Source organism: Talpa europaea, assembly GCF_964194135.1.
Source record: "Talpa europaea genome assembly, chromosome: 9".
NCBI lineage: Eukaryota > Metazoa > Chordata > Mammalia > Eulipotyphla > Talpidae > Talpa > Talpa europaea.
In genome coordinates this window covers 38,640,018-38,667,138 of record NC_140076.1, presented here as the reverse complement: position 1 = coordinate 38,667,138, position 27,121 = coordinate 38,640,018, and the positions used below count along the sequence as shown (strand labels likewise).

At 33.2% G+C, this 27,121-nt stretch overlaps 1 protein-coding gene across 3 annotated transcripts in view; it reads left to right on the top strand.

Annotated features, from left to right (window-relative positions):
* PKN2 (protein kinase N2) overlaps positions 1-27,121 on the top strand; it is a gene marked incomplete at both ends in the record, with an annotated part of 101,344 nt that overhangs the window by 51,642 nt on the left and 22,581 nt on the right. Inside the window, 7 exons of one of the 3 annotated variants that reach the window (XM_084242205.1) lie at positions 2,266-2,383; positions 2,984-3,129; positions 3,220-3,433; positions 10,306-10,443; positions 11,448-11,557; positions 26,338-26,481; positions 26,796-26,871. In XM_084242205.1, the coding sequence (XP_084098331.1) occupies positions 2,266-2,383; positions 2,984-3,129; positions 3,220-3,433; positions 10,306-10,443; positions 11,448-11,557; positions 26,338-26,481; positions 26,796-26,871 (946 nt within the window). Of the gene's footprint in view, positions 1-2,265; positions 2,384-2,983; positions 3,130-3,219; positions 3,434-10,305; positions 10,492-11,447; positions 11,558-26,337; positions 26,482-26,795; positions 26,872-27,121 lie in introns of all 3 variants that reach the window. The other 2 variants (XM_084242204.1, XM_084242206.1) reach the window with 2 other exon arrangements.

Genomic DNA, 27,121 nt, shown 5'->3' with positions numbered 1-27,121 from the left:
TATAAATTGATGTTCAAGGGACTTTATTAAATTAATTCAGCGCCTTGGTGCATGAAATCTAAATACTTAAATATAAAAAAACAAATTGACTGAAAGCTATTTTCATTATTGACCAACCCAGGGAAGAAATGGAAGAAAAATTCATCAATTTGCTGGTTACTTTTTCTTCCACTGTATAGTAACTTAGTTTGGTATTTAACGCAGTATATTTCACCTCACTTTCTTTCTTTCTTTCTTTTAATTATATAATGGCAGTATTGTCTTTCCTACCACACATATTTCCTTCTTTCCCTTTGTTCTTGTATCATTGTATATACTGTGTGTGTGTGTATTTGGTTTATAGATGCTGCCTTACAGTCTTTAATCTCCTAACAAATATAGCTTGATTGTACTTTATTTACAAATTAATGCTTTCTGCCTTTAGTGGTAACAAAAAAGATGAATAAATAATATGAAAAAATCTGCCTGAAAATAAATGAGTGCTTAATAACCTGATACTTAGTTTTATTTATTTATTTATTTATTTATTTATTTATTTATTTATTTTTTGCAAATTGAAATCTAGACTTCAATTGATGTAACTTTTAGAGCAGGGGATTGCATTAACTTCTATTAGTTGTCTCTTATGAGACTTTGAAAAAAATGCTTATATTAGTTTTCTGTGATTGCTGTGACAAATTATCACAAATTTAGTGACTTTAAAAAAGCCTGAAATGGATCTCACTGAACTAAAAAAAATAACAAGGTCTTGGCAAAGCTGCCTTGTCTTTTGAGGATATAGGAGAACTTCTTTCTTCTTTCCAGTTTCTAGAGGCTGCCCTCATTCCTTGGTTCATGACCCCTTCCTCTGTTCAAAGCCAACACAGCAGACTAATTTTTCTCACATCACTCCGACCACCTCTTCTGCTTTCCTCTTCCACATTTAAGGATTACATTGGGTCCACTTGCATAATGTGGGATAACCTCATATTTTAAAATTCGATAACAACCTTAAATTCATCTGCTATCTTAACTTCCTTTGTCATGTAAGGTAACATTCACAAGGTCTGGAGATTAGGACATGGACATCTTTAAGTGAATCACAATTTTGCCCACCACAGATACTAAAATGATTAAGGGTTTTTTTGTGATTTTTCTGTCAGTTACATTCATTCACTGTTACTGGAACTAAACAGAGGTGCTACAGTAGCATTACTGCACTCTATTGAGGACTTTTCTTGAAGTCTTAATAGATGACAGATGTTTATTCACTCTACCTTCCTCCCTAGTTTTACCATTAGTGTTGATAATTGTTTGTGGTTTCCTTTATTAGAATTTAAGGGAACACAAGTATTCTGTGATTAGCTGTTTTTAAAATTTGCTTACATATTTGAAGCTCCATGGAAATGTAAGTGAAATATAACAGGAGAAGAGATTATCTAAAATTTTTAGGTTTGTCACTCAGGTGTATGTCACTTACATTGCTCTGGTGTATGTTAGCTGTATTGACTGTGATACAGGAAAACTCTTTATATTTTATGTAAACAAAGAAAGAGAAATGGGCCTCCCCGGTGGCGCAGCGATTGAGCGCTGGGTTGCGAAGCTGGCCACAACCTCTGCAGCGCCGGTTCGATCCCCGGCTGCTCCCCGGCCACCGGAGGAGGGTCCCACATGGTGTGCAGACCTCTCCTGCCTCTCGCTGCTCCCCTCAGCAGTGTACTTCGGTCCTTCTGCCTGTTCTGCTCCCCTCTCTGGCTCTGGTGAATTCTCTCACCCTCCCGCGCTTCTGACTGTACCCAGTGCTTGTATAAATAAATAAATAAATCTTAAAAAAAAAAAAGAGAGAAATTTGCAGATAGCAATTTGAATTTTTTTGAACAGTAATAAAATTCACTTTTCCCCCCAAATTGTCTTAACTATAGGTTTCCACATGCTCAAAAAACAAACAAACAAACAAAAAAACCCAAAAACCATGTAAAATTAATGGTAATAGCATTCCCAGTGCTCCAGTATAACCTATTAAGTCATACCAAATAGGAATGTTCTGCTTTCAGATAGCAAGGGATATCTGTATGGGAGTTGTTTTTCCTCATTACCCTATCTGTTTGGTGACTTTTTACAATAAATTTATCTACAAGAATATATATATATATATATATTACAGTGCTCACTGCATTCATTTATTACTCAGTTTTCCATTTGCTCATATCATTTGATCTTATTGAGAAACTATGAAGATGTTTTTATTTGTTTATCTATTTACCTTTTCAAACTTCTTCCCAATAGGATCGGAAACTCCATAGCACAGCTCAGCAACTGCTCCGGGACAGCAAGACAAAAATAGAAGTCATACGAATGCAGATTCTTCAGGCAGTCCAAACCAATGAATTGGCTTTTGACAATGGTGATGGAATAAATTGTTATTGTTTTTATTATGGGCATAGAGTGCTATTATGTAGGAAAGAAGCAGTGGTTCAAAATTAAGGAGGAAGAGGCATATTTTTATGTTGAGATTTTATCCTTGAGTTTTTTGGTTTTTTTTTTTTAAAGATTTATTTATTCATTTACACAAGAACCGGGATACAGGCCAGATGCACGGGAGGGTGAGAGGCTTCAGCAGAGACAGCGGGGAACAGAACAGGCAGACTGACAAAATACACTGCTGAGGGGAGCAGCGGGCCGAGACAGGAGAGGTCTGCCGCGCCACGTGGGACCCTCACCGGCCAGCCAAGATCAAACTGGTGCTGCAGAGGTTGTGGGCAGCTTCACAGCACAACGCTCAACCGCCTGCACCACCAGGGGAGGCCCTATCCTTGAGTTTTGATGACTAAAAATGAAAGGCTCTGAATTTCAGCATTGTTTCTGTTCAGTGTTACTTCAGTGTTTATTTACTTAAGGATTAACTTTTGTTTTAATGTAGACTGCATTTTGTTTTCATGAGTTTTAATCTGCACATATTAGACAGTCAAATAAATGGCTCAATTTTTTTTTTTCTTCCCTCTAGCAAAGCCTGTCATAAGTCCTCTTGAACTTCGGATGGAAGAATTAAGGCATCATTTTAGGATAGAGTTTGCAGTAGCAGAAGGTGCAAAGAATGTAATGAAATTACTTGGCTCAGGAAAAGTAACAGACAGAAAAGCACTTTCTGAAGTAATTTTAAATAAAACTTTTCCCTTACTGAATATATTATTCAAAAATATAATTAATTTAAATGATGACAATTACCTTTTCCCTTTCAAGGCTCAAGCAAGATTTAATGAATCAAGTCAGAAATTGGACCTTTTAAAGTATTCCTTAGAGCAAAGATTAAATGAACTTCCTAAGAATCACCCTAAAAGCAGTATTATTATTGAGGAGCTTTCGCTTGTTGCATCACCAACACTAAGTCCACGTCAAAGTATGATATCTACACAAAACCAGTATAGTACACTATCCAAACCAGCAGCACTAACAGGTATGTAGTTTGTGTCTCCTTACTTTTATGTGTACATTTTGTCCCTAGTCTTGGTTTCATAAATGATTTAAAAGTTATGCATAGAATTTTAAAATATTTTGGTAAAACACACAAAACCAAATTTATTATTTTAAACATTTTGAAGTATATGATTTAGAGGCATTTAGTATCCTCACAATGTTGTGTAACTATCACTACTATATAGTTCTAGAGCAGTTTCACCACCCTTTTAAAAGGAAACCCCATACCCATCAAGTAATCACTCCCCAGTCTTGTCCCTCACCCTCTAGCACCACTTTTGACTTCTATCTCTACAGGTTTGTCTATTCTAGATATTTCCTATACGTGGAATTAATAATTTGTCACCTGTCATACGTCTTTCACTTAGCATACTGTTTCAAGGATTTTTTCTTCTTATAGTGTGTATTAGTACTTCATTCCTTTTTATGGCTAAAGAATACTGCATTGTATAAATATGTATTAAATTTTGTTTATCCATATATCTTTTGATGAACTTTTGAATTGTTTCCACCTTTAGACTATTATGAAAAGTGTTGCTATGAATATTTGCAGGTTTTTACTTAAACAACTGTTTTCTGAGAATTGTGTTATTAGGTGATTTCATTACTGGGAAATACCATAGTGTATACCTACACAAATCTAAATATTTTAGCCTACTCTACACCTAGGCTGTATATAAGGACCACATCATGTATGTGGTCTGTTTGTAACTGAAATGTCATATGGCATGTGACTGTATAATTACTATTTATTTTGAAAAACTCTCAAACTTTTCCATAACAACTGTATCATCTTATGTTCCCAACAACAATGTATAAAGGTTGCAGTTTCTCCACATTCTCATCCACACTTTATTTTCCTTCTGCTTTTTTAATTATAATTACTGTCTTACTATGTCCATGACTGAAAGTAGGAAAGTCCAGATATTTTTGTAAAATTGTGTATTTTTCTTTTCAGTTACAAGAATTTTGCTTCATGTATTTTTGAGCTCTGTTGCTAAATGCATATTCCTATAAATTTTGTATCTTTTTGATGAATATAGTCTTTAATCAAAATATAATGTCCTTTGTCTCCTGTAATGTTGGATTTAAAGTCTGTTTTGTCTGCTCTTTGATATTTGTCTAATATTCATGTAGCTACCTCAGTTTTAACACTTTTAGGGCTATCTGTTGTTTGTCCCAACTGATATCCATTGTATCAGGCTACAGTGACTGGTTCATTTCCCTTTACATGTGTTTGAGAAATGCCCTACACTTAACTCTTTCTCAATCCTTGATAAATTTCTGAGTTGGGGAGCAGAGATGAAGAAAATAGAGCCCTTTATAGTCTTTCAAGGAGGTCTTAGACAAGTCAAAGCAGGCAACCACAGTGCTTTGAGAATGAGATACCTGTCTCCTTGGGTACCAGGAATTTACTTCAGGAATACAGGTCTCTTCAAGATCATCACCAAGCATTGTGGGAGTAAGGGGCAATAAAGCATAGGCTAGTTATAATGTCACAAAGATCTTACAATATAACGTATTGTTGTTACAGATTTCCCTCATCCCCCAAATCATTAAATTTTCTTATTACCATGAACATCAGTTAGAGATTTACCTTAAAAATAATATTAATATTTTGAAGTTATGAAAGTATTCATAATTGCATAGCACATACTATCACGTTCTAGTTAGCTTTAAGTACCACTAATCAGTTTTATACTATGGCAGACTTCTGTATTAAAACTTGAAAAGGCACATTTCATTTACAGTTAAATTATGCTATTAGGATAAGTCTAAAATTATAGTTACTAACTTGAGTTCCTATTTTTTCTGCGATCAGACAAGGTTGGGCACATACAGGGTGTATGACCATAGACAACTTGAATTCCTCTAGGTTTCTGAGGTATTCTGGGATGCCAAAATGAATTCACTGGGGGAAAACAGGATATTTAAAATTTTGAGGGAAATTTAATGTTACGTATTTCCTGCAGGCATCAAATTACTAGCTCCAGGTAGTTAAGTTTCAGCATTAGGTGGAACTACATTCTTTTCAAGGATGTCATATGTTGATGAAACTGGGCTTTCCTCTATTGCTATCTTAGTAAATACTCCTAGAAAATCAATATGGAGTAGAAAATAAGGTAGTGGTTTCCAACTTGATTCCAAAGTTTAAGAAGTTACACAGTACTCAGTCCGTATACTTATCCCATTAGGAAATAATCATGGTAATGTAAGAATGAAATAAGATTACTTTTTCTTTCATGCTATGTATATTATTTTTTCAAGTAGTAATTTTTTATATCCTGCATATAGAACAAACAAACAGTTAGATATATCTTTTAAACTAAGAGGATAATGAAACAATTAAGATAGTGTATGAAATAAGAAAGCTTGGGACCCTCTGCTCTAAACTTTCCGTTTATAGGATTTATATTTATCTTTTTAGCCACATCTTCTATAATTCCACCATGAATCTTCTTTCACAGTTAAGTTGACTTGTACACAGTGACTATTTTAAGTCTTTGCTTTATTATTTGTTTTAACTTTTTTTAAGAAATCAAAACTGAACTATATACCTATGAGGATCAAATACCTTGTCTTGTATCTACATATAATTCTAATTCCTAGCTTGAATACTTTCTACATTCAACAGATACTTGGTAATTATGATTTGATGATTAAGTGTGGACTCTGTACTTACCATCTTATGACTCAGAATTGTTGTGGAAAGAATTTCTGAATAATTCGCTAATTTAAAATATAGTTTGCAAATATTTGAAAATTAACAGTATTTCTAGAAAAATAATTAAAGCCACTTTTCAGAAAATTGGCTTATGTGACTGAAATTTTTTTCCTTTTCTGTTCTGTCTCCTCTCAATTCTTTGACCTTTCAGTCACTTTCCCTGTTCTTTATTTCCTAACTGAACACTACTCAATGTGATGTAAATCTATAACTCTAAAAGGGATCTAGAATATCCCTAAATATAGAGTAACGAGGACTAGAAATAGTATTGATATTAATAAAGGATTAGAAATGATGTGGGATAGTATCAGTAAGTAGTAGGAGCATTTACTGTCCTGAGTTGTTCAGTGTATGCTTTTATGTGTGAATTTGTCTAATTTATACTCTGGTTTCTTTGCGGTTAATACTGAAATTTGCAAATTTATTGCTACTTTGATCTAAGGTATATTTAAAATTTTTTGGTCCACATTTTGAGACATTATTAATTTTTGATAGAAAATTTCCTCAGAATTAAAAAGTATTACTCAGTTGTACTGAGATTAAACACTAAATTAGTAAAATGTATATGAAACTTTATCCAGAAAGTTAAAAGAAATAAAAAAGCATATACTTGTTCTGATGGAATTCCTATCTACTGCTTATGAGTACAAACAGTTACTTCTTGTATTTCCTTGTTTTAAAAATTTCATATTGTGAGCTATAAAAATAAAAGATGTAACTTTAAGCTATTTCTAATATGGTTATATGCAATTGCAGTTGTGTTACCTCATAAAAGAAAGAAACTCGAAATGTTTAATAAAGATCTTAAATCTCTCTAGAATTTTTTTTTCCAAATGAAAGCAGGTGTTGAGCATTGTCATGTACTAATATATTGAAATTACTAAAATATTTAATAAGCAACCAAGGTTTGAAGTAGTGGCCAGATGTTTTCAGTTTCCCCAGGATGACTTTTACAGCTGAGCATTTACAGTGGAAATGAACTAAGTTTGCCAGTTTAACAACAAAAAAGGCAAATAAGATACACAAACACAAGTTGTTTCTTTTGAAATAAAATAAAAATGATATTCATTATACTTAATCTCCCTTTATACTTCACAGTAAAATAAGATTTCTGTGGCCTAACAAAACATAAAATTGATGCTTCCTTCCCTCCCCTTTAGCAAATTTATTGAGTTATAATTTATATACATAGAATTCCCCCATTTCAAGTATCCGTTTTCATGATTCTTTTAGTAAATACTGATGGTGCCGACATCATCAGTATTCACTTGTTAGAACAGTTTTATTGAGGTATTCCTGACATACAACAAATGATGTATAAGTTAGAGTTTGAGATGTTTTGTCATATATTTATAATGAGAAACTACCACCATAATCGATAATTATTAAAGATATCATCAATAGAGGACATCCATATGTCCTCATGCACCTCTGTAAAATCCCTTTTTTGCTTTTCTCATGCTCTCCCCACAACCATCTCCAAGCAATACTGACCTGTCACTAGATATTTTATATACATGGAGTCATGCAGTATATACTTTTTTCTTAGGTGGCAGGAAATCTGATCTTTTTGATGCAGAAAAATTATTTTAATTTTTATGTTACACATATTAATGGTTCCTTTAGATTTACTGTTACTAGTATTCAATTGTGTGGCTACACAACTGAATTTTTTATTCACTTATGATTGATATTTATCTTGTTTCTACTTTGTACTTTTTCTTCTATAGCTACTGATAGCTTCCTTGTACAGTTTTGTGTAAATATATGAATAGGTGTATATGTATATATTGTTTAATTCACTTAAGCAAATATCTGGGATTGGCATGGCTGGCTCTTATATGAGTCGGCTAATAGTGAATGCTTCACCCATTTTTATATCTAAGTAGTGTTTATTTTGTCACATATTTGCTTGCATGGTGTGAAAGAATAACTCCCAAAACTCCTCACCTATGAATATGATGAGTCATCCCTTCTGTGTTACTATTTTATATGGCAAAGGGAATTTTGCCTGTTTGATTAAGGTTACTAATCAATTGACTATGAATTAATAAAAAGGGCAGTTATCTGAGTAGACCTCAGATATAATCATAAGAGCTCCTTAAATGCAGAGTTTTCTCTGGTTAGTGGTAGAGGGGAAAGTGAGTCCTGAGTCATGAAAAGGTTTCTATGTGCCATTGCTATCTAGAAGATGGAGGGATGGGGCAAAAGATTTTGGTGGCCTCTCTAAATTGAAATCAGCCTTTGACTATCAACCAACTGGAAAACATGGTCCTCAATCCTGTATCTGCAAGAAACTGGATTCTCAGCTGAATGAACTTGGAAGTATATTTTTCTTGAGAACTTAACCAGCATAGCCTTCAGAGATTTTTTTTTTTTTAAGATTTATTTATTTTATACAAGAACCGGGGTACAGGCCAGATGCGCGGGAGGGTGAGAGGATTCACCAGAGACAGAGTGGGGAACAGAACAGGCAGACTGACGAAATACACTGCTGAGGGGAGCAGCGGGTGTGACAGGAGAGGTCTGCCGCGCCATGTGGGACCCTCGCCTGCCAGCCGGGATCAAACCCATGCTGCAGTGGCTGTGGACAGCTTCTTTGCCGGCACTCAACTGCCTGTGCCACCAGGGGAGGCCCACCTTCAGAGATCTTAAGCAGAGATTGCCTACCAGCCTGCAGACTTACAGAACTATGAAATCATAAGAGGGTGTTAAGCCACTAAATTTGTGCTAATGTGTAATGCAGAATAAATACAAATAGATCTAGTAATCTTTGACTAGATGCCAAACATTTTGAATTTTAGCTTGTACATTGAATATTTTTGTATTCCTATATTCTTGAACTTTGTTCTAGGTCAGATAAGTTATTTGAAAGCAATTTGATCTTTTGGGTATTGCTTTTAAGATTTTTTTATGTGAGACCAGAATATCACATGGTTTAGTAGTAATTGTGCTCTACTACTGTCAGGGGAATCATCTGCACATCTTAGGAGTTCTGTCTCTGGACAACTGTCCTCTTTCCTTTACTCTGAACTTTCGCCACATTTGGTCTCTTTGTATTCACATTTGTGTTTCCTTAACTCCTGTAGTTTACTTTAGTAATCCCTCCTTGCTCTGTGTTGTGGATACTCTAAAAAAGTAGTAAGCTAGAACAGTCTTAGGACTTACCTCATTTGTTTTTCCTCTCTAGAGAGAGCATTGTTTTCATTGCCTGATGCCAATACCTTTAACACTGTTTTTATATATTTAAGCAGATATTTTAGTTTCAATTATGAAGATAAATCTAGGCCTTTAATTTTGTTAAAAGTCCTTTGGTTACCTTTAAATAAAAACTTTAGATAAAAATTGTTAATAATTTAAGTTTAATGGGACAGCTTTTATCAGGAATAATCTTCTTAAAGGGTTATGCTCTGTGCAACATGTAATATTTTTAATAATGAAGTGCCCTTTTAAAATTCTAATATACTTTCTAGCCCACATGATGACAAAACATACCTTCAGATGACCTAATTTACTATCCTCATTTTCATTTGAATATCTTTAACATTTATTTGCCTAATGAAATTACAGTTATTTTATGCCTTTGTAATTATGATCCATAATTATTTGATTAGCTAAACTATTAGATTGTAAAGATACTATTTTACATCTCAAGTAGAATAGAAATCCATTTATTTGTGTAAAAAAGAAAAATCCTATATCTGCCTATTGAACATGGCTGTTATTGAAATAGTTTTCCTTGTTTTAATTTCTATGTGTTTATTTTAATAGGCATGTTATCTCACTTTGTTTCCGCTCCCATATGGTCTAAACACATAATTCTGTAATTCTCTCATGTAGTTACAGAAATGAATATTCACATACACAAAAAGTTTATGTAACTTGTTTTATGCCCACAGACAGCTTTTGGGAGATAACTGTTGTTCCTATAAAATTCTTCATAGTTGTTTTAATTTTAAGACTTTTTGGTAAGTTTCTCTAATTAAAATAGGAAAGATGATTGTTACTTGGCAGAAGCTCTGAAAGAAAAGATTTTGCAGATCAACCCTTCCCTATTTCTGAATAAATAATAAAATTGTGTGTATTTAGAATTGATGTTCTTATTGGACATTTGTTTATGTTAACAGGTACTTTGGAAGTTCGCCTTATGGGCTGCCAAGATATTCTGGAGAATGTCCCTGGACGGTCAAAAGCTACATCAGTTGCACTACCTGGTTGGAGTCCGAGTGAAACCAGATCATCTTTCATGAGCAGAACAAGTAAAAGTAAAAGTGGAAGTAGTCGAAATCTCCTAAAAACCGATGACTTGTCCAGTTGAGTAACCAGATTTTTTAAAAAATCATATCAGAAATTAAAGGGTCTATACAAAGGACTTTGTGGGATCAGTGAAAGAGTGAGAAGAGTCTGAGATGGATTAAAAACTTTAAAATTAAGATTTTTTGTAACAGTTTTAAAATACTAAGAACTTTAATGACAAGAACACAAAAGTAACAAAAATTTTCTTTAATGGAAATTTAATAGAAATCTGAATGATACAGCATTTATTCTTCTGGAAGAATGAAAGATTGAACAGTACTCTTTGTATCAAGTCAAAAGTACATAGAGATTTTGAGATGTCACCTTACAGTATCACACCTTGATTGTTTTAATGGTATAGTGACATTTCTAAACATTGAAATTTTGGTAATCACTGGACCAAACATGTATACTTAGGATAGTATACAAGTAGTAAACTGATATAGGAGAGTGAGGAGAGTAGTAAGAGTAAATGCAAGAGATTGATGAAGTACTTTGGAGACATCCGGAAGTGTAATTTAAACAGAGATATAAGTATAACTTTGGGAGTGGGGATACATGCCTAATTCAATATATCTTTGTTTTACTGTATGTGAAAAGAGACATAATGAATAGTTTCAGATTAAAGAACTGTTTAAGTTAACAAATGAATTGCTTAAGGTAACAAATTTGGAAGGAAAAAACTGCTTGATTACTATGGATATATAAACACACATGGAAAACAACTACTGACTACCTCTTCAATCCTATCAGTTATATTCTAATATAAATAAAATAGGAGTTAACTGGTTTGTCAAATACGTAGCACAATTTGGGAGAGTCTAGTGGAACTATAATGTTGTAGATATAGAGCTGGCCATTAAGATTCAAATGATTTGGTATTGATTATGGAAAACCTTATTTTCTTAAACAATGGTACTGCTGCTTTAAAAGTTTATAAATATTTAAGTAAGTTTATAAATTGTAATTACAGATGATGTCTGTGCAGTTTTGAAGCTAGATAATACTGTGGTTGGTCAGACTAGCTGGAAACCCATTTCCAATCAGTCATGGGACCAGAAGTTTACACTGGAGCTAGACAGGGTAAGATGAGACACTTTTTACTTGAAATTTCATTATGCATATAATTCATTCTGAATGTAAGTTTTATTTTTTTTTAGAACCACTTGGAGAAATTCCATAACAATAAAAGAAGAACCTGGATGTTTTTTTTAATTTCTTATCTGATGTCATATATAAGTTTGCCTTAAGATAGTGGTGAATATTTGACTGCTGTGGTAGCTTTCATTGTTCAGTGATTTGAAAATATGTAGATTGTATCATCCTAAAGATGGACTAGATGAGATCTAATACTGAAATGCTTTTACTTTAGTAATGTCCCCTTTAACCACTAAAGTGATTCTTCTCACTTACCATTTCTAGGTTTTATTATCAAAACTGAATTTGAAATGAGCTGTTTTGCTCAGTCACTGGATCCTCTATGTGTCTCTGTGCGTTTCATTAATGATGTGAATGCCTGGAATGTAAACTAGCTCTAGAACCTAGCAGAAATTAACTTGGTCTATAGTAGATTCAAATCTGTGATAGTAAGTTTATTATTTAGATTTGAATCCCTCTATTGGAGTATGAGAAAAAGATATTAAAGCTTAATCATAATCATATTTAAAAATATAGATATTAAGTCTTTTTATCAACATTCAGATTGATGGCACACATGTTATTTTAAAAATCACTTTAGTGGAAGCAGATTCATAGTGTTTAATGATCATGTGAGTTAAACGATTTTTGTTCTAGCCTCTACTTTAAAATAGTTTTCCAATTTTTTCTTTTTTCCTTTTCCAATTTATCTTTCCTGTTCTCATAGCCAGCGTCTCATAGCCAGGGCCTCATAATTGTTTTCTTTTCTTTTCTTTTTTTTTTTTTTTTTTGCTTTTCATTTCTTTTTTTTTGAACTTTATTAAAATATAATTGACAAATAAAAATTATATATATTTAAGGTTCAACCTGACATTTTGATATATGTATACATTGTAATCACCTCATCAAGTTAATATCCATCTGTAAATGGTTACCATTTCTTTCCTTTTTTAGTGGTGAAAACATTTAAGATCTACCTTCTTGGCAAATTCAAATACACAGTATATGCATTGTTAACCGTAGTCACATTGCTATACATTAGATTTTCAGAATTTATTCTTTAGATCAGTTACTAGTATTATCCCATTTTACTATATTTTTTCCCCAAACCACCACTCTTGTACGCCCTTGTCCCTTTCTTCCTATCTCTTTCTCTTAACCTCACATCCCTCAGATGTTTATTGATGTCCACTGTGCTTTTTTTTTTAAGTATTTTCAATATCAGATTGTCTTATGTAAATGTGCATTATTTTTTTTATCATTCTAACTTGCTTTACTACACATAATTCCCTCCAGTTCCTGCCGTTATAATGAAAATGATTTCATTTCCTCTTTCCTTATGACTGAATAGAATTCTTGATACAATCATCTGTCAATCGAGTTTAGACTGATTCCATGTTCTAACTATTCTAAATAATGCTACAATAAAGACTGTAGAACATACAGTTTTTGGTCTTGATAGTTTTATCTTCTTTGGGTAGATGTCCAAGTGTGGGATTGTTGGGCTGCATGGTATTTACACAGTTAGATTTTTAAGGTAAATCTAGATTGCTTTCCATAATGGTGGTGCCAGTTTATATTTCCATCACAGTGTAATATAGGGTTCCTTTTTCTCCACATCCCCTCCAACACTTTATTTTGGGAGACTTTTTGGTATATGCCATGGTATCTTCTTGTAGTTTTAATCTATATTTTCCTCATTAAGAGTGATGATGAACATTTTCTCATGTCTTTTAGCTTTCTAGATATCCTCTTTAGTAATTTATCAGTTCATATCTACTGCCAATTAGTAATTGCATTATTTGATTTTTGTTGTTGAATTATGAGTTTTTAATATATCTTAGATACTAATTCCTTACCAGTTATAAATTGTGTAAATATCTTTTTCCCATTCAGTAGGGTGCTTGTTTAATCATCTTGTATTTCTTTGCTTTTTAACCTGAAGTAATCCCAGTTGATTATTTTTGGTTTTAACTCCCTTGCCTTAGAGTGAGTCCCAAAGATATTTTTATTATTGATATCATGAAACATAACACCGAAGTTTCTTTCTTTTTTTTAAATTTTATATGTTTTTGTGTAGAAGAACTGGAATGTATAGGCCAGGGATGTGGGAGGTAAGAGAGTTCACCAGAGACAGAATGGGGAGCAGAACAGGCAGATTTACTGAAATGTTTTGCTAAGGGGAGCAGTGGGCAAGACAGGAGAAGTCTGCTGCTCCACAAATGGGTTAGCTCCCTGACTGGGGCTTGAACTCAGGCTGTAGTGGTGGTAGTGCTGAGACTTAACCTATAGGCCACCAGGGAGGCCCAGTGTTTCTTTGTATGTATTTAATGTTACAGATTTTATGCCTGAATCTTTAATCCATTTAGAATTTATTTTTGTATATGGGGTTAGCATGTAATCCAACTTCATTCTTTATGTGTGGCTTTCCCATTTTCCCAACATCGTTTATTTAAGAGAAAATCTTTTCCCCATTTTATGATTGTGGTTAGATTAGGTGCCAGTATATACTTTAGGTACTGGTGTATGCTTTAATTTATTTCTGGACTTTGAGTTCTGTTTCATTTGTCCGTGTATCTATTTTTGTGCCAATACCATGTTGTGTTTTAATAGTGTTGCTTTATAGTAAAGTTTAATCAGATGCAATGACCTCTGTTTCTCTCCTTCTTCCTTAAGGCTGCTTTTAGAATTTAAGACCTTTTGTGGTTCTATATAAATTTCTATATTTTTTGGCTCACATTCTTTGAAAAATATTGCTGGGATTTTGGTGGAGAGTGCATTAAATTTGTGTATCATTTTAGACACGACAGTCATTTTGATTATATTAATTCTTTCCTGTGAGCATGGGCTATCCTTCCATCTCCTTTTGTCACTAATTCCTTTAATAACATTTTATAACTATCCTGTGTGTAGGTATTTTACACCTTTGTTAAGTAATTCTGAGGCATTTAATTTTCCTTCACAATTATAATTGCACATTTATAATTGAGCACGCCTGTCATTCAGTCTTACTTAAAAGATAGAAAAAGTTCATTTGTAAAACCATCAGGTCCTAAGCTTTTATTTTGGGGAAGATATTTTATTGCTGCTTCAATTTCCATGGTTGTGATGGGTTTGTTCAACTCGTCTGTTCCTTCCTTGGTTAGTCTTGGTAAAATGTATTGATCCAGAAATATGTCCATGACTTCAAGGTTATTAAATTTATTTGGCATAAAGTTCATAGTAATCTTAATCTCTTATAATCCTTTGCATGTCTATACTCTGATAATTTCTTTCATTTGTGATTCTGTTTATTAATATTTTCTCTCTTCTTTGTCAGCCCAGTTAGAGATTTGCCTATTTTGTTTGTCTTCTTGAAGAACCAACTTCTAGTTTAAGTGATTTTTTTGTCAGTCTTTTAAATCTCTTTCATTTATTTCTGCTCCTATTTTTATTATTTCCTTTCTTATATCAACTACTCTGGATCTTCTTTACCTTTCTTTTTCAAATTGCTTTAGGTGTAGTATTGCTTGTTTATTTACAATTTTTCTTCTTGTCAGTATTGCAGTTATCTTACCCCTTAGGTCGTTTTTGCATGGGTTCTTGTAGCTTGAATCTTCCTTTTTGTTAGTGTCAAGGTATTTTTTTTTTATTTGTTTTATCTTCCTCCTACCTGATCGTTATTAAACTCTACTTTAGATGGAGTATTTAGGGAAAGTCTTTTGATGAGGCTACACTGACCTAAATGGGTAAAAATCTGCCAAATATGCAGAAATATAGAGCTTGTTCCCAACAAAGAACAAGCATACAACCCCTTGAAATAAACAAAAATGTGATGTGTTACAAGAATAAAAATCATGAGTTTGAAGATTAGTGTGAAATAAAGTAGCAAACATAGGTAGGTACCAGGTTACTTGATACATTATAGGATGTGAATTGAAAAGCAATTGAATAGGTTTTATAGGGGAATTGGCATGGATTTACCTATGGTAAATTCTTTGATACTAATGAGTAGCATGTGCTAGAGAAGCTAATAAAATAAGTTACTCATAATGGGTAAAAGTTTAAAAGAAGGAAAACAAAGGTCTAACAATCAAATACTAAGCAGTATCTTAAGGATAGGAGGGAAAAGGTGGTTTGCCAGGGCCTCCCCTGGTGGCGCAGTGGTTGAGCACTGGGTTGTGAGGCTGCCCGCAGCCTCTGCAGCGCCAGTTCAATCCCCAGTCACCTGCAAGAGTCCCACAAAAAAAAAAAGAAAAGAAAAGGTGGTTTGCTGAAGAGAAATAGAAAACTTTGAATTGGAACAGATCAACCTTAAATTAGATAAGCATTATAAAATCTTATCCAGTGAGTGAATAATTGCCAAGGTAGTAATACAAAATTCCTGTTACACATGAAACAGCTAGGTGAAAATGGGGTTTTTAGTCTATAGAGATATAACAAAACTTTGGTACTTGTCTTTAATGTTTAGAATAGGGACATGTGTAGGAAAAATTAGACTAGGGATGGCAATGAAATTTTAATTTATGTATGTCAGCTCTGATCAAATGGTAGTTACTTTCTTGAGTTCAGTATACACTGATGAGGTAGCTGTGTTTTTGCCAAATGACTGGAGAAGGGACAAGTAGTAAGTTGCAGTACATGTTCCGTTCTTGGGTTGACTATTTTGTGACTGTGGAAGAAAAAGCAAAAATCAATACGTACATTTTATTTCAATACATAGAATTATGTGGTTAACAAAATGAAGTGCACTGCTTTAAGAAGTACTAAGTTCTCTCAAAGTGAGTGAGCAGCATGTAGGAGAAACTTTAAGGGAATTCTTATCAGAAGAAGGTTACACTTCTAAGATATTTAAAAATTTACATATAATGATATATTAGTTGATATAATTAATTTATATGTTATGTATATATTCAGGTGTTTGACAAAAAATTTATATGTTTACAAATTGCAAACTGTAGGTCTTATTAATCTCCATCACCATACATAATTACATATATTTTTTCTTGTGATTAAAACTTTTAAGATCTAAGTATTTTTCAACTGATACTTTCTCTTTCAGGGCAGGATAAGCGCTAGCATTGTTATATACTATGAAGGAATTAATTTGACTGACTAGTTAAACCAACATAATTCAGTGAAGCCCATCTGAGAGGGAATACAATTAAGGTTGTTAGTGTACATAGAGTTTTCATGTCTTGTATTTGCTTCTTTTTTCTAAATTGTGGATATAGAAAAACTTATGACCATAAAATATTTCTTTCATTTTTTAAAGTACTGTTTGTTAATGGACAAGTTACAAAACCATAACACTGGGCATTTGTTTTACCACCTCTAAAATGGGGTTAAAATATAGTATTCACAGGATTGTTAGGATGAAAAAGATAGTGTATGTAAAATACTTTACATTGCCTGTATATTTTAGCCACTCTGTGATAGAAATTCTTTCTCTAGCCCTAGGCTTTAATGTGTGACTATTAATTTGAGCATAATGAAAGAATATGTTAGGTAATGGGGAATTAATTGGTTTAATGTCATTTTCTTTTATTTCAGAGCCTATTTAAAGTAATTATAGGAATTTTGACGAGTGATATGATCCACATGAAACGTAAGAAAGGGAATTATTGTTAGATGGAAAATCTCTGATTAAAAGATTTCTCTTGTAGCCAGGTTATTGTGTTACATAGTTTTATATTTAAAATAGAACTTTAAAGTATTTGTCTTGGCATCATTTTATATTTAAGGAAACAGTACCAGCATAAAATAAATAATACTGGTACTAGACCTTCAGTGTTCTTCTAAATAGATACTCTTTCATTTATGGTCATTTGAAGGCATAAAAAGATAGTGAGTGACACAGAGGAGGAAATAGCAGATGATGATGAAAACACAGAAGAGAGATTATAGTTAAAACTACCTAAATTACAAGCTTAGAAAACTATAAACACTGATAGAGGTTAAATTGGTCATTTTTAGTTGCATTTGTAATCTTCACCTAAATTTGTCTTCTCCATGATATCAATCATATTCTTCCCACTTAGGAGTAATTCTTTCTTTGAAATTTTTTAAGACACTGCACTGCTGAGTAAAGCTATTCATCTCTCAGGTCAAGTGACTGTCTAGGTAACTGTGCATGTTAATCATCCATAATTTAGTTATAAACTCCTCTTCAATAGAGACCACACATACTTTATTATGATAACTCCTATTTATGTAGTACATTTTATTTTTTACATGTGCTGTTTTCTTTTGTCCCTTATACTTGTATTTATTTATAGAAAACTTTTATGGAAACATTTATAGAAAATGTTATTTTAAGCTGACATGTTCATGTCCAGCATTTTACTTAAAATGTCAGATTTCTGTGGTATTCTTGGAACTAAGTTGTATGGTTTGTTTCCTTTTCAAGATATAAATATTCATAGATCTTTTTAGGATTGCAGGATATTCTATAGATTATCTAGAGCTAGAATGATGTAGAAAAGCTCAAATTATGTTCCTTGTTGCTCAGAGCTTTGCAGAATTGTTTCAGGAGAAAATATAGAGCCTCTCTTTCGGAAATTCTGGGTAAGATGTCCTTTGCAATTTACTACTTTAAAAAAGATTTGAAAATTACTGCTGTAATCCAGCCCCCTAAATTTTGTAGATTAATAAGAAAATTTTGGCTAATTAGGCTAGTTAACTAGCCTAAGATATAATCGAGGTGCTTTATGAAATCTGTCAATTCTGTACTCTTTCTGTTCTTAATTTAACCATTTTATATTTTCTTTAAAAATTTGTTTTTTACTAATGATTATTGCAAGCACAGTGGCTATGTAATTACTCATATTCCTCAAATTCCCTCATCCCTTTTGTTATGAGAAGTTTAATCCTCCCCTGAGAGATTAAAATAAGACCAGGGTACACTAACTCCTTTTATCTAACATTTTCAGTTAGATAAGGAATCAGTGCTGTTGAGAGCAGAGTAATAGCGAATTTTCTTTTATCATTGGGAAAGAAGGGAGAAAGGACATAAAGCCAGTGAAAAGGGAAAGGTTGAATGGACTGGAGGTAACATTGGGGTTAAAGGATCAGTGGATATTGAGGTACTAGACAGAGTGAGAAATGAGTTGTGAATTCTTACTATACTTGACTTCCATCAAATCTCTTATTCTCCTTAATGAATTGAAGTACTTAGATTAATACTTTGTACATATGATAATGCAAATGGTAGATGTTATTGTTACTCCTCTGGCTCTTTTACTGCTGTGTTACCATAAAGCTAGATGTTTGATCAAACATTTTCATATTCTTGATTCTTTTCTTTTTTACATTTATTTTATATACTTTTTACACCATTTTTCAGTTTTGTATAATGTATGCATTTGCATCTTGGTTATTGTCCCCATAAAATTCCCCCCCCCCTTGTTTTGATCCCACTCCCCCCTCCCAGTAGTATGTCTCTGGTTTATAGTTGCCTGTTGATTTTGATTTTTACTTTATTATAATTGGTCTTTTTCCTGACCCTTATTTAGGTTTTCTAAATGAGTAAAACCATCCAGTATTTTTCTTTTTCTTTCTGGCTTATTTCACTGAGCATTATCCCTTCCAGCTCCATCCATGTTGCTGCAAAATATTCTTGATTCTTAAGATTTTTTTTTTATGCCATTGGTCCCTGACAATGTGGTCCCTGACAACTGGTTTTACTGTAAAACCAGTATTATTACCCTGAATTCTTTCCTTACTGATGTCCCCAGAGTATTTCTCAGCCTTTTCTTTATACCACACCTGCTGTGAAAACTCCCAACAACGAATCAGTCTTACCATTTATCTTTTCCAGTATTCTAAGTGTTGCTGAAATTAAATATACTTATTATTACAGATTTTAGTCTCTAACCTCAACCGGCACCATGAAAGTTGTCCTTTCAGCTTTCAGTGTTGATACTTCTGATCCTTTTCCCCTTTCAACAACTATTTTTTTACCTCTCTCTTTAAAGGCTTCTGACCTACGTCAAACTACTTTGCTTCTATTTTATAGATAAGATTCAGACCACTGGACCTCAACTCCCTCAGTTTCCTCTCATTTGCAAATATTTCTAGGTCTTCCTCATTTGTCTTAGAGAAGTCGTCTTTCCTGAAAGACTCTACAAGCATTCAGTTTGTTCTCCAGTTTCCATTCTGTGTCAGCTCTAAACCTTGTTCTATCAGTTGTCTATTTTAACATCCTTTCCTCTCACTTCTGATCCTCACTGTATATATTCACTTTTCTCTTATTTAAAAAAAAAAATTGTTTTGCTTCCTTATAACTCTGTCTATAGGTTTCTTTTTCATTGGCAAAATTCTTGAATAATTAGTGCTGTTCGTCTTCATCCTAGCATTATACCTTAAATATTACATTGAAACTTCTGCTGTTACAGAGTTCTAAACAAGGCACATTCTCATTTAATCCTTACTATCATCATAGGAGATACTTAAAATTATTATCATTATTTCAAGGATTGCTGAGATCCTAAAAGTTTTAAAGGCAACACAGCTAGAAGCAGTAGTACTGGGATACAACACAAATGTCTGAAACCAAAGCCTGTATTCTCCTTTATAGTGGACTAACTTGTCTTTTTATATCTAGTCCATTCCAGTCCATTCTAAAAGTAGATTTTTTAAAAATCATATATTACAATAACAGTATTGAAAGCTGGCATATACTGAACACTGACTGTGTGCTGGGTTTCTGTCAACTCTTAATTCTCACACAACTCTCAGAGTTTTAATACCATTATTATATGTATATTTTTACGTGTAAGCAAACTTAACCAAAAGGTAAGTAACTTGACCAAAATCAGAATACTAAAAAGTAGTATAGAACTAAGAGTCGAACGTCTTTCTTTCAACAGGAATTTATTGAGTATACAGCATCAGGCACCCTTGATTTTAGAGTCCTGTGTTTTAGTTGCTATACTGCCTGATCTGATCTAACTCCTACTCCTCTATATTTTAAATCCATTACAGCCAGGTAAGTTAAAAACCAGATTCCTTTGCAATTCATACAGAGCCCTTCATGACCTGTCATTGTCTAGATTCTTACTTTTATTTCCCAAAGCATTCCTGTTTCCTGCTAGACTTTAATTACATGAAAACTATATCTTATTCTTACAGTATACTATGTACTTCCTTCACTTTGCACGTTCTTTTCCCCTGATTAATGTGTCTTCTCTTTAATTTTGTGATTCTTCTCTCAAAACCCAGTTATAACAATTTTTTTTTTCTGATCTTCTTACTACCTTTCCCTGAGGAAAATTTTGTCAGCTCTCCCTTTTATGTCATTGAGCATATTCTAGCCAATATGTAGGCAATATTCTGTTGCTGATACATATGTACATTTCCATCTTTCCAACATAACCGAGCTATTTGAGGACTACTATATGTTGCTTTTTTTTTATTTCCAGCACAGTACTTAGATTAACACCCTTCAGCTAGCTAATACAGTGACTCCCTTACCTATACCAGTATTCTCACACACATTTGAATCTGATTTAGTTTAATCCTTTCTTCAAATTTTATTAGAAAATTATAGGTTTGGAACAATAGGGAATCTTGGAAGTTTTATAAGGTATAAATCGATATAGGAAGCAGTTATACATAGCTCTTGGAGCATTAGTTTATTTCATAATTGCTTACTTTTCTCTTTTCCTGTAAAGGGAACAGAGTTACTCACATCCATAGGAAGCAGCCTTTACAGACAAGATCACAGTCTTATGTTCTCCTTTGTCTCTCCTACTCTTCTCTCTTAAATTCTCATCCTCCAAAAAAATCCTAAGGGTTTCCTCTTTTTGTCTTATTTGTTCCCACCAGTCATTGGACTCCAGAAATGAAAACAGATTATACTGTCTTATAAAGTGGTTGTTTTATTTGCTCCCAGTAGGTTTCAGTGACTTCCCTTCCTTGTCCTACTCTTCGCCCCTATAGGCTGATAGCTGCACCTTTAAATTACTGGGTTCTGACTTAACAATGGAAGACATTGTTGGTAAATCCAAAGACAGGAGGAGAAAGAAATCAGGGTGATTGTTTCTTTCCTTCCCTTTTCCAAGATCCAGTTCTCATTGGACTCTGATAACTGTTGCCTCTTGTCTGATCAGGATAGGGGTGGTAATGAATTTCAACTACTGCTAGTTCTCAGATACTTGCTTCCTCACTCTTGTTGGTTCCTTAACGTGAATGACATCTCTATAAAAAGCTAGTTTTTAAAACACATATTCTTGGGGTATGCAGTCTGTTTCCTGATGAGACCCTAACTGATAGGGTTCCCAAAACTGTCGTTGTACTCAGAATTTCATAGACGACCAATTAATGTGACATTTTCCATGTGCACCTGTATAAAATCTCACCTTTTCTTGCACTTGAATTTTTCATGTTTTAAGTGATTTTTCTCTATTAATGAAAAATGTTTGCTTTCTAGCCTTTATTTCCAATGATCTTTTATACTATGCCTCTAGTTATTGGGGTTGGAAGAATTATACCCAACAATTTCTTTCACTAAGTAGTTACTAGTTACAAAATTTCTGCACAGCAAAGGAAACAATCAACAAAATGCAAAAACAACCTGTAGATAAGAGAAAATAATTTGCAGATGATCTATCTGAAAAGGTGTTGATACCTAAAATATATAAAGAACTCATACAACTTAGTAGCAAAAAGGTAGTGTGATTTTAAAATGCGCAGAAGATCTGAATAGACATTTTTCAAAATAAGACATCCACATTGCCATTAGATACCTGAGAAGATGCTCAACACCATTAGTCATCAGAGCACTGCATATGAAAAATATGAAATTCCACCTCACCTGTTAGAATGTTTATTATCAAATGATAAAAGTTTTGGTGACCATATGAAACAAAAGAAACCACTATTGATGGTAATGTAAATTGGTATAGTCACTATGGAAAACAGTACGGAGGTTACTCAAATTTAAAAGTAGAACTACCACATGAATCAGTAATCCCACTCCTGGATATATATTTAAAAGAAATGAAAATAGGGTATCAAAGAGATGTGTCTGCACTCCTAGTTTATTGTAGCATTATTAACAATGGCCAAAATAGGGACACATGTAGCCAGAGTGTCTATCATGAATGAATAAAGATACGGTATATATATTTATATATGAAATATGTTTCATTTAAATATATTTCAAATATAAAATGAAATACTTTTCAACCACGGGAAGAAAGGAAATCCTGCCATCTGCGACAGCATGGATTGACCTTGAGAGCATTATGCTAAGTGAAATAAGCCAGCAGAGAGGAACAAATACTGTGTAGTATTACTTATATGTGGAATCTTCTTCTGTTTTTTTAAAGTCAAAAAACTCACAGAAACTGGGAGTAAAAAAATGGTCATCAGGTTTGGAAGGTGAGGGAAATAGGAAGAAGTTGGTTAAAGGATACAAGCATTTGTAAGATGAATAAGGTATGACATAGTGACTATGGTTGATAAACTCTATATGCAAATTAGCTATAATTTGCTAATTGAATAGAACTTAAATGTTCTCAGCTAAATATATATACATTCTATGTAGAATACAAACAAATAAAAATATGTAAATGACTATTAACTCTATGAGATGAATCCTTTACAGTGCATACATGTAACTAATCATCATGTGCACTTTAAATTTCTTAAACTTTTGTTAATTTTCTTAAAAAGTAGTTACTATCTTAAAACTTGTGTTCTAAAAAGTCAGTACATTTTGAGAGAAAAAACACTGAGAAAAACAGGTAATATTTTAATCTCATTTTTATGTCAACAGTTACTAATGGGATATGTCTATTATATATACTAAGTAATTTGTCAAAATTTGAAATCTGAACCCCATACCCTTATTTTGCCTCCTCTTTTTTTTTTTTAACATGGAGTTGCTTTTTGTTGTTGAAAATTCAGTTTAGCAAAGATATGTCATCAGAGGAATATAGAACATTCTAATGTTGAAAGTATGAATTTACTGTGAACTTTTATTTCTTACGGTGTTCCACAATTATCATAGTGTTTCTTTTAATAAGTAAAAACCCCTACAAGTAGAGCTATGCAATGTCTCTTACCTTTTTCTATTTACTTTCAATCCTTACAAAGACTTCAGACAAACCACATAGATTCCTTAGGTCTACTGTAGATTTTTATCATTGATCTTAGATTAAAATTCATAGTAAGACAAAATGGAGCGCAAGTTGGGACAGTTTGCCAGTATTTCTAATCAGTACCTTGCTCAGATTATACTACTCCACTGATTTAGTAGTGATTTTACTCCAACTAGAATTTCATTGCTCCTGAATTTGTCATTGTCTTAAGCATGCCTTTTACTTTATAGAACTTAATCCACTGCACCTGGAAAGGTGCCAGCAAACAGCTACACTTGTAGCTTAAATTCTATAAAATTTAGTAGTATCTCATAGTGTAGAAAGCAATTTGTTTTTCAGATGATATATTTTTCCCTATCCAGATCACATTGAATATTTGGGATTGAAGTAGGGTTGGGTTTCCATGAAAGAGTATTTGGGTTTCCATGAAAGAGTATTGTGAATACTGACACAAAATATCTTTGTCTGCTCTAGATCATAGCCACCCTCCCTCTTAAGTTATAAAAAGAGTGATACCTGTGCAAAGTAACAAACAGTGAAGAGCTTTTACTCTTAACACCTCACTGTATAACTGTAAGCTAGCCTAAGGCTTTGTGAGAGGACCTTCAATTCCAAATCTCACATTGTTCCAGCATACTTTAATTTGAAGCATGGAGTAAAGAGAGGAAAGAAAAATGAGTCAATATGGTAGTTTTACCAAAGTGACTAAAATAAATAGTGTATGACTATAATAAATTGCAAATAAATAAATAGCAAATTGGACCTCTTCTCATCCAGAGAAAGATATTTCCTTTAGCAGTGTGAAAGTATAAGAACTTTTTTTTTAAAGATTTATTTATTTATTTATGCAAGCACTGGGGTACAGTCAGAAGCGCAGGAGGGTGAGAGAATTCACCAGAGCCAAAGCAGAGAGCAGAACAGGCAGACTGACAAAGTGCACTGCTAAGGGGAGCAGCGGGTGGCAGCACCTTGTGGGACCCTCACCCAGCGGCTGGGGATCGAACTGGCGCTGCCAGCTTCGCAGCCCAGCATTCAACCGGCTGCACCACTGGGGAGGCCCAGTATAAGAACTTTAAACAAGTACTAATTCCAGCCTCACCATCTATCAGTAGATGCCTCACACATCTGTCTGATCCATAACACACAGCATTTCCTGAGATAATAGAAGATGGGACAACGTAGACCTCTCCTCCTCTAATCCAAAGCAGTGTATATAGTCTAAATAACCAATCCCTGGTTCAGTTATTCCATTTACTTCAAGTTACAAATATTTATTTCAATTACAAATATTGTAATTGTTTCCCAAATACTTAAATTTCTAACTGGAATAAAATATTATAGCTTTAATGTCCACCCCTCCTGTATGTATCTTAATTATAGTCTACATGTACTTCCTCTTTTGTGACAAGTTTTCTGTCACATAATAAATATATATATCAAAGAAATGAGGTGGAAGGCCTGGACTCAACAACATAATGCCAGAGATAACTTTTATAGTCCTTTCCTGATTGGTTATGAGACCTTCTAACACATTGTGTCTTGACTTAATTTTTTCATGGTCTATATTTTATGTGTTTCCTGTGTTCATTTGCATCAACTAATTTTATTATTTAAAGTAAAAATATTTTTTATTACGTATACTAGGAGCTTACATAATAGGATGCATAAGTTCATAAATTGATAGTTATTATATGAAAAGTAATTATTTTGTTGAGCCTAAAAAGAAAAACTTTTATCTTGTGGGTAGTCTACAAAATCCTGGAAAAGCAAAATAATAGAAAAGACTGGTGTATCATAATTAAAATATATGTTGATTATGACATGTATATAGAGAGATGTTTATGACTCAACCCTGGTATATAAGTTGATCGTTAAATCCTTAAATGTGTTTTTCCATATAAACATTTTTAATGATCACAGAGTATAACATAGTATAACATACTCAATTTGTCCCTAGTTTTTAGACATTCAAGTTCTAGTTAATTTGCCATTTTTTTTTTTTGATGTTGTAATAAATGAACATCTTTCTGTGTAAAGCTTATTCTGAATTTCCCTTTTCCTTCCTACTTGTGCAGGCCTATGCTGTCACTGGTCCTATTACCCAGTGATTTTTTTTTAAAGATTGAATGACCTGATATACTTAAGAGTGCTTCTTACTAGCACAATGTGTGGCACACTGTAAGTGCAAAATAAATGCTCTTTGCATATCTTCTCCTGACTCAACTCTGGGTCAAGGATGTAAGAAGGTTTGAAATGAGCTTTCTGAGGTTAGCACTGGAGTCTTTGGTAATAGCACAGCAAGTGATGCCAAGTGGAAGAGGAAAATTGGAAAGCTTGAAGCTATATAATGCAAAAGCATTTCTGTGGTCATTCATATGTATTGGTTGTTCCAAATTGTGTCATCTTTACCTAAAATGAATACCTTGGCTGGAGACTCTTGGAATTTAAGTTTCTTTCTTTCAGTTAAAATGTATGTATGTTAAAATAATATGTAATATGGAAGCAGTACAAAATGCTCTTCGAAAAGCTTGACTATTGTGTGTGTTGTCTTTGTTTATTGTATTTTTATTTTATATTTGCAATGTTTTATTCAGTTGTGTGTCCAATGATGTCTTCTATTTTTTTTCTAAATTATCCTAGTCACGTGAACTGGAAATTTCAGTTTATTGGCGTGATTGGCGATCTCTGTGTGCTGTAAAATTTCTGAGGTTAGAAGACTTTTTAGATAACCAGCGGCATGGCATGTGTCTCTATTTGGAACCACAGGGTACTTTATTTGCAGAGGTAATAAATGTATTTTACTAACTGTGCATAACTGCAATTGAAATTATGTATTTAGGAAGTATGATGTAAATGGAGAAAGTATTGGGCTGAATAGCAGAAAACCTGATTTTTTGACTCAGTTGTGCTACTGACTAGGTAGATTGCCTTGAAATAATTTATCTTTCTTGATCTATTTTTTCATCTAGAAAATAATAGAGTTAGGCTAAATTTTACCTATGATTCTCTTAAGTTTTCAAAATGTAAATGTTTAGTGAATTTCATGAATCATAAATCCATTACTATATTGCTGTCAACTTGTATTTTCTTCACTGCAGGTTACCTTTTTTAATCCAGTTATTGAAAGAAGACCAAAACTCCAAAGGCAAAAGAAAATTTTTTCAAAACAACAAGGTAATTACTAAGAAATAAAATACAAAGTGTTTTTGTTTATTTAACCCTTTGCACTCCACTGTCCCCTCTCAGGGGACATCGGAATTCTAGCATATCACTCGATGTCCCCTCTCAGGGGACATTGCAATTTATTAGTGATTACGGGGAATTGAGTTATTTCAACGCAACTTTTTGAGACATGCATGTTTCCCTGAAGTTTTATCTTGAAATGGCACAAGAAATTAAATCAAAATATCGTAAAATTACTAAG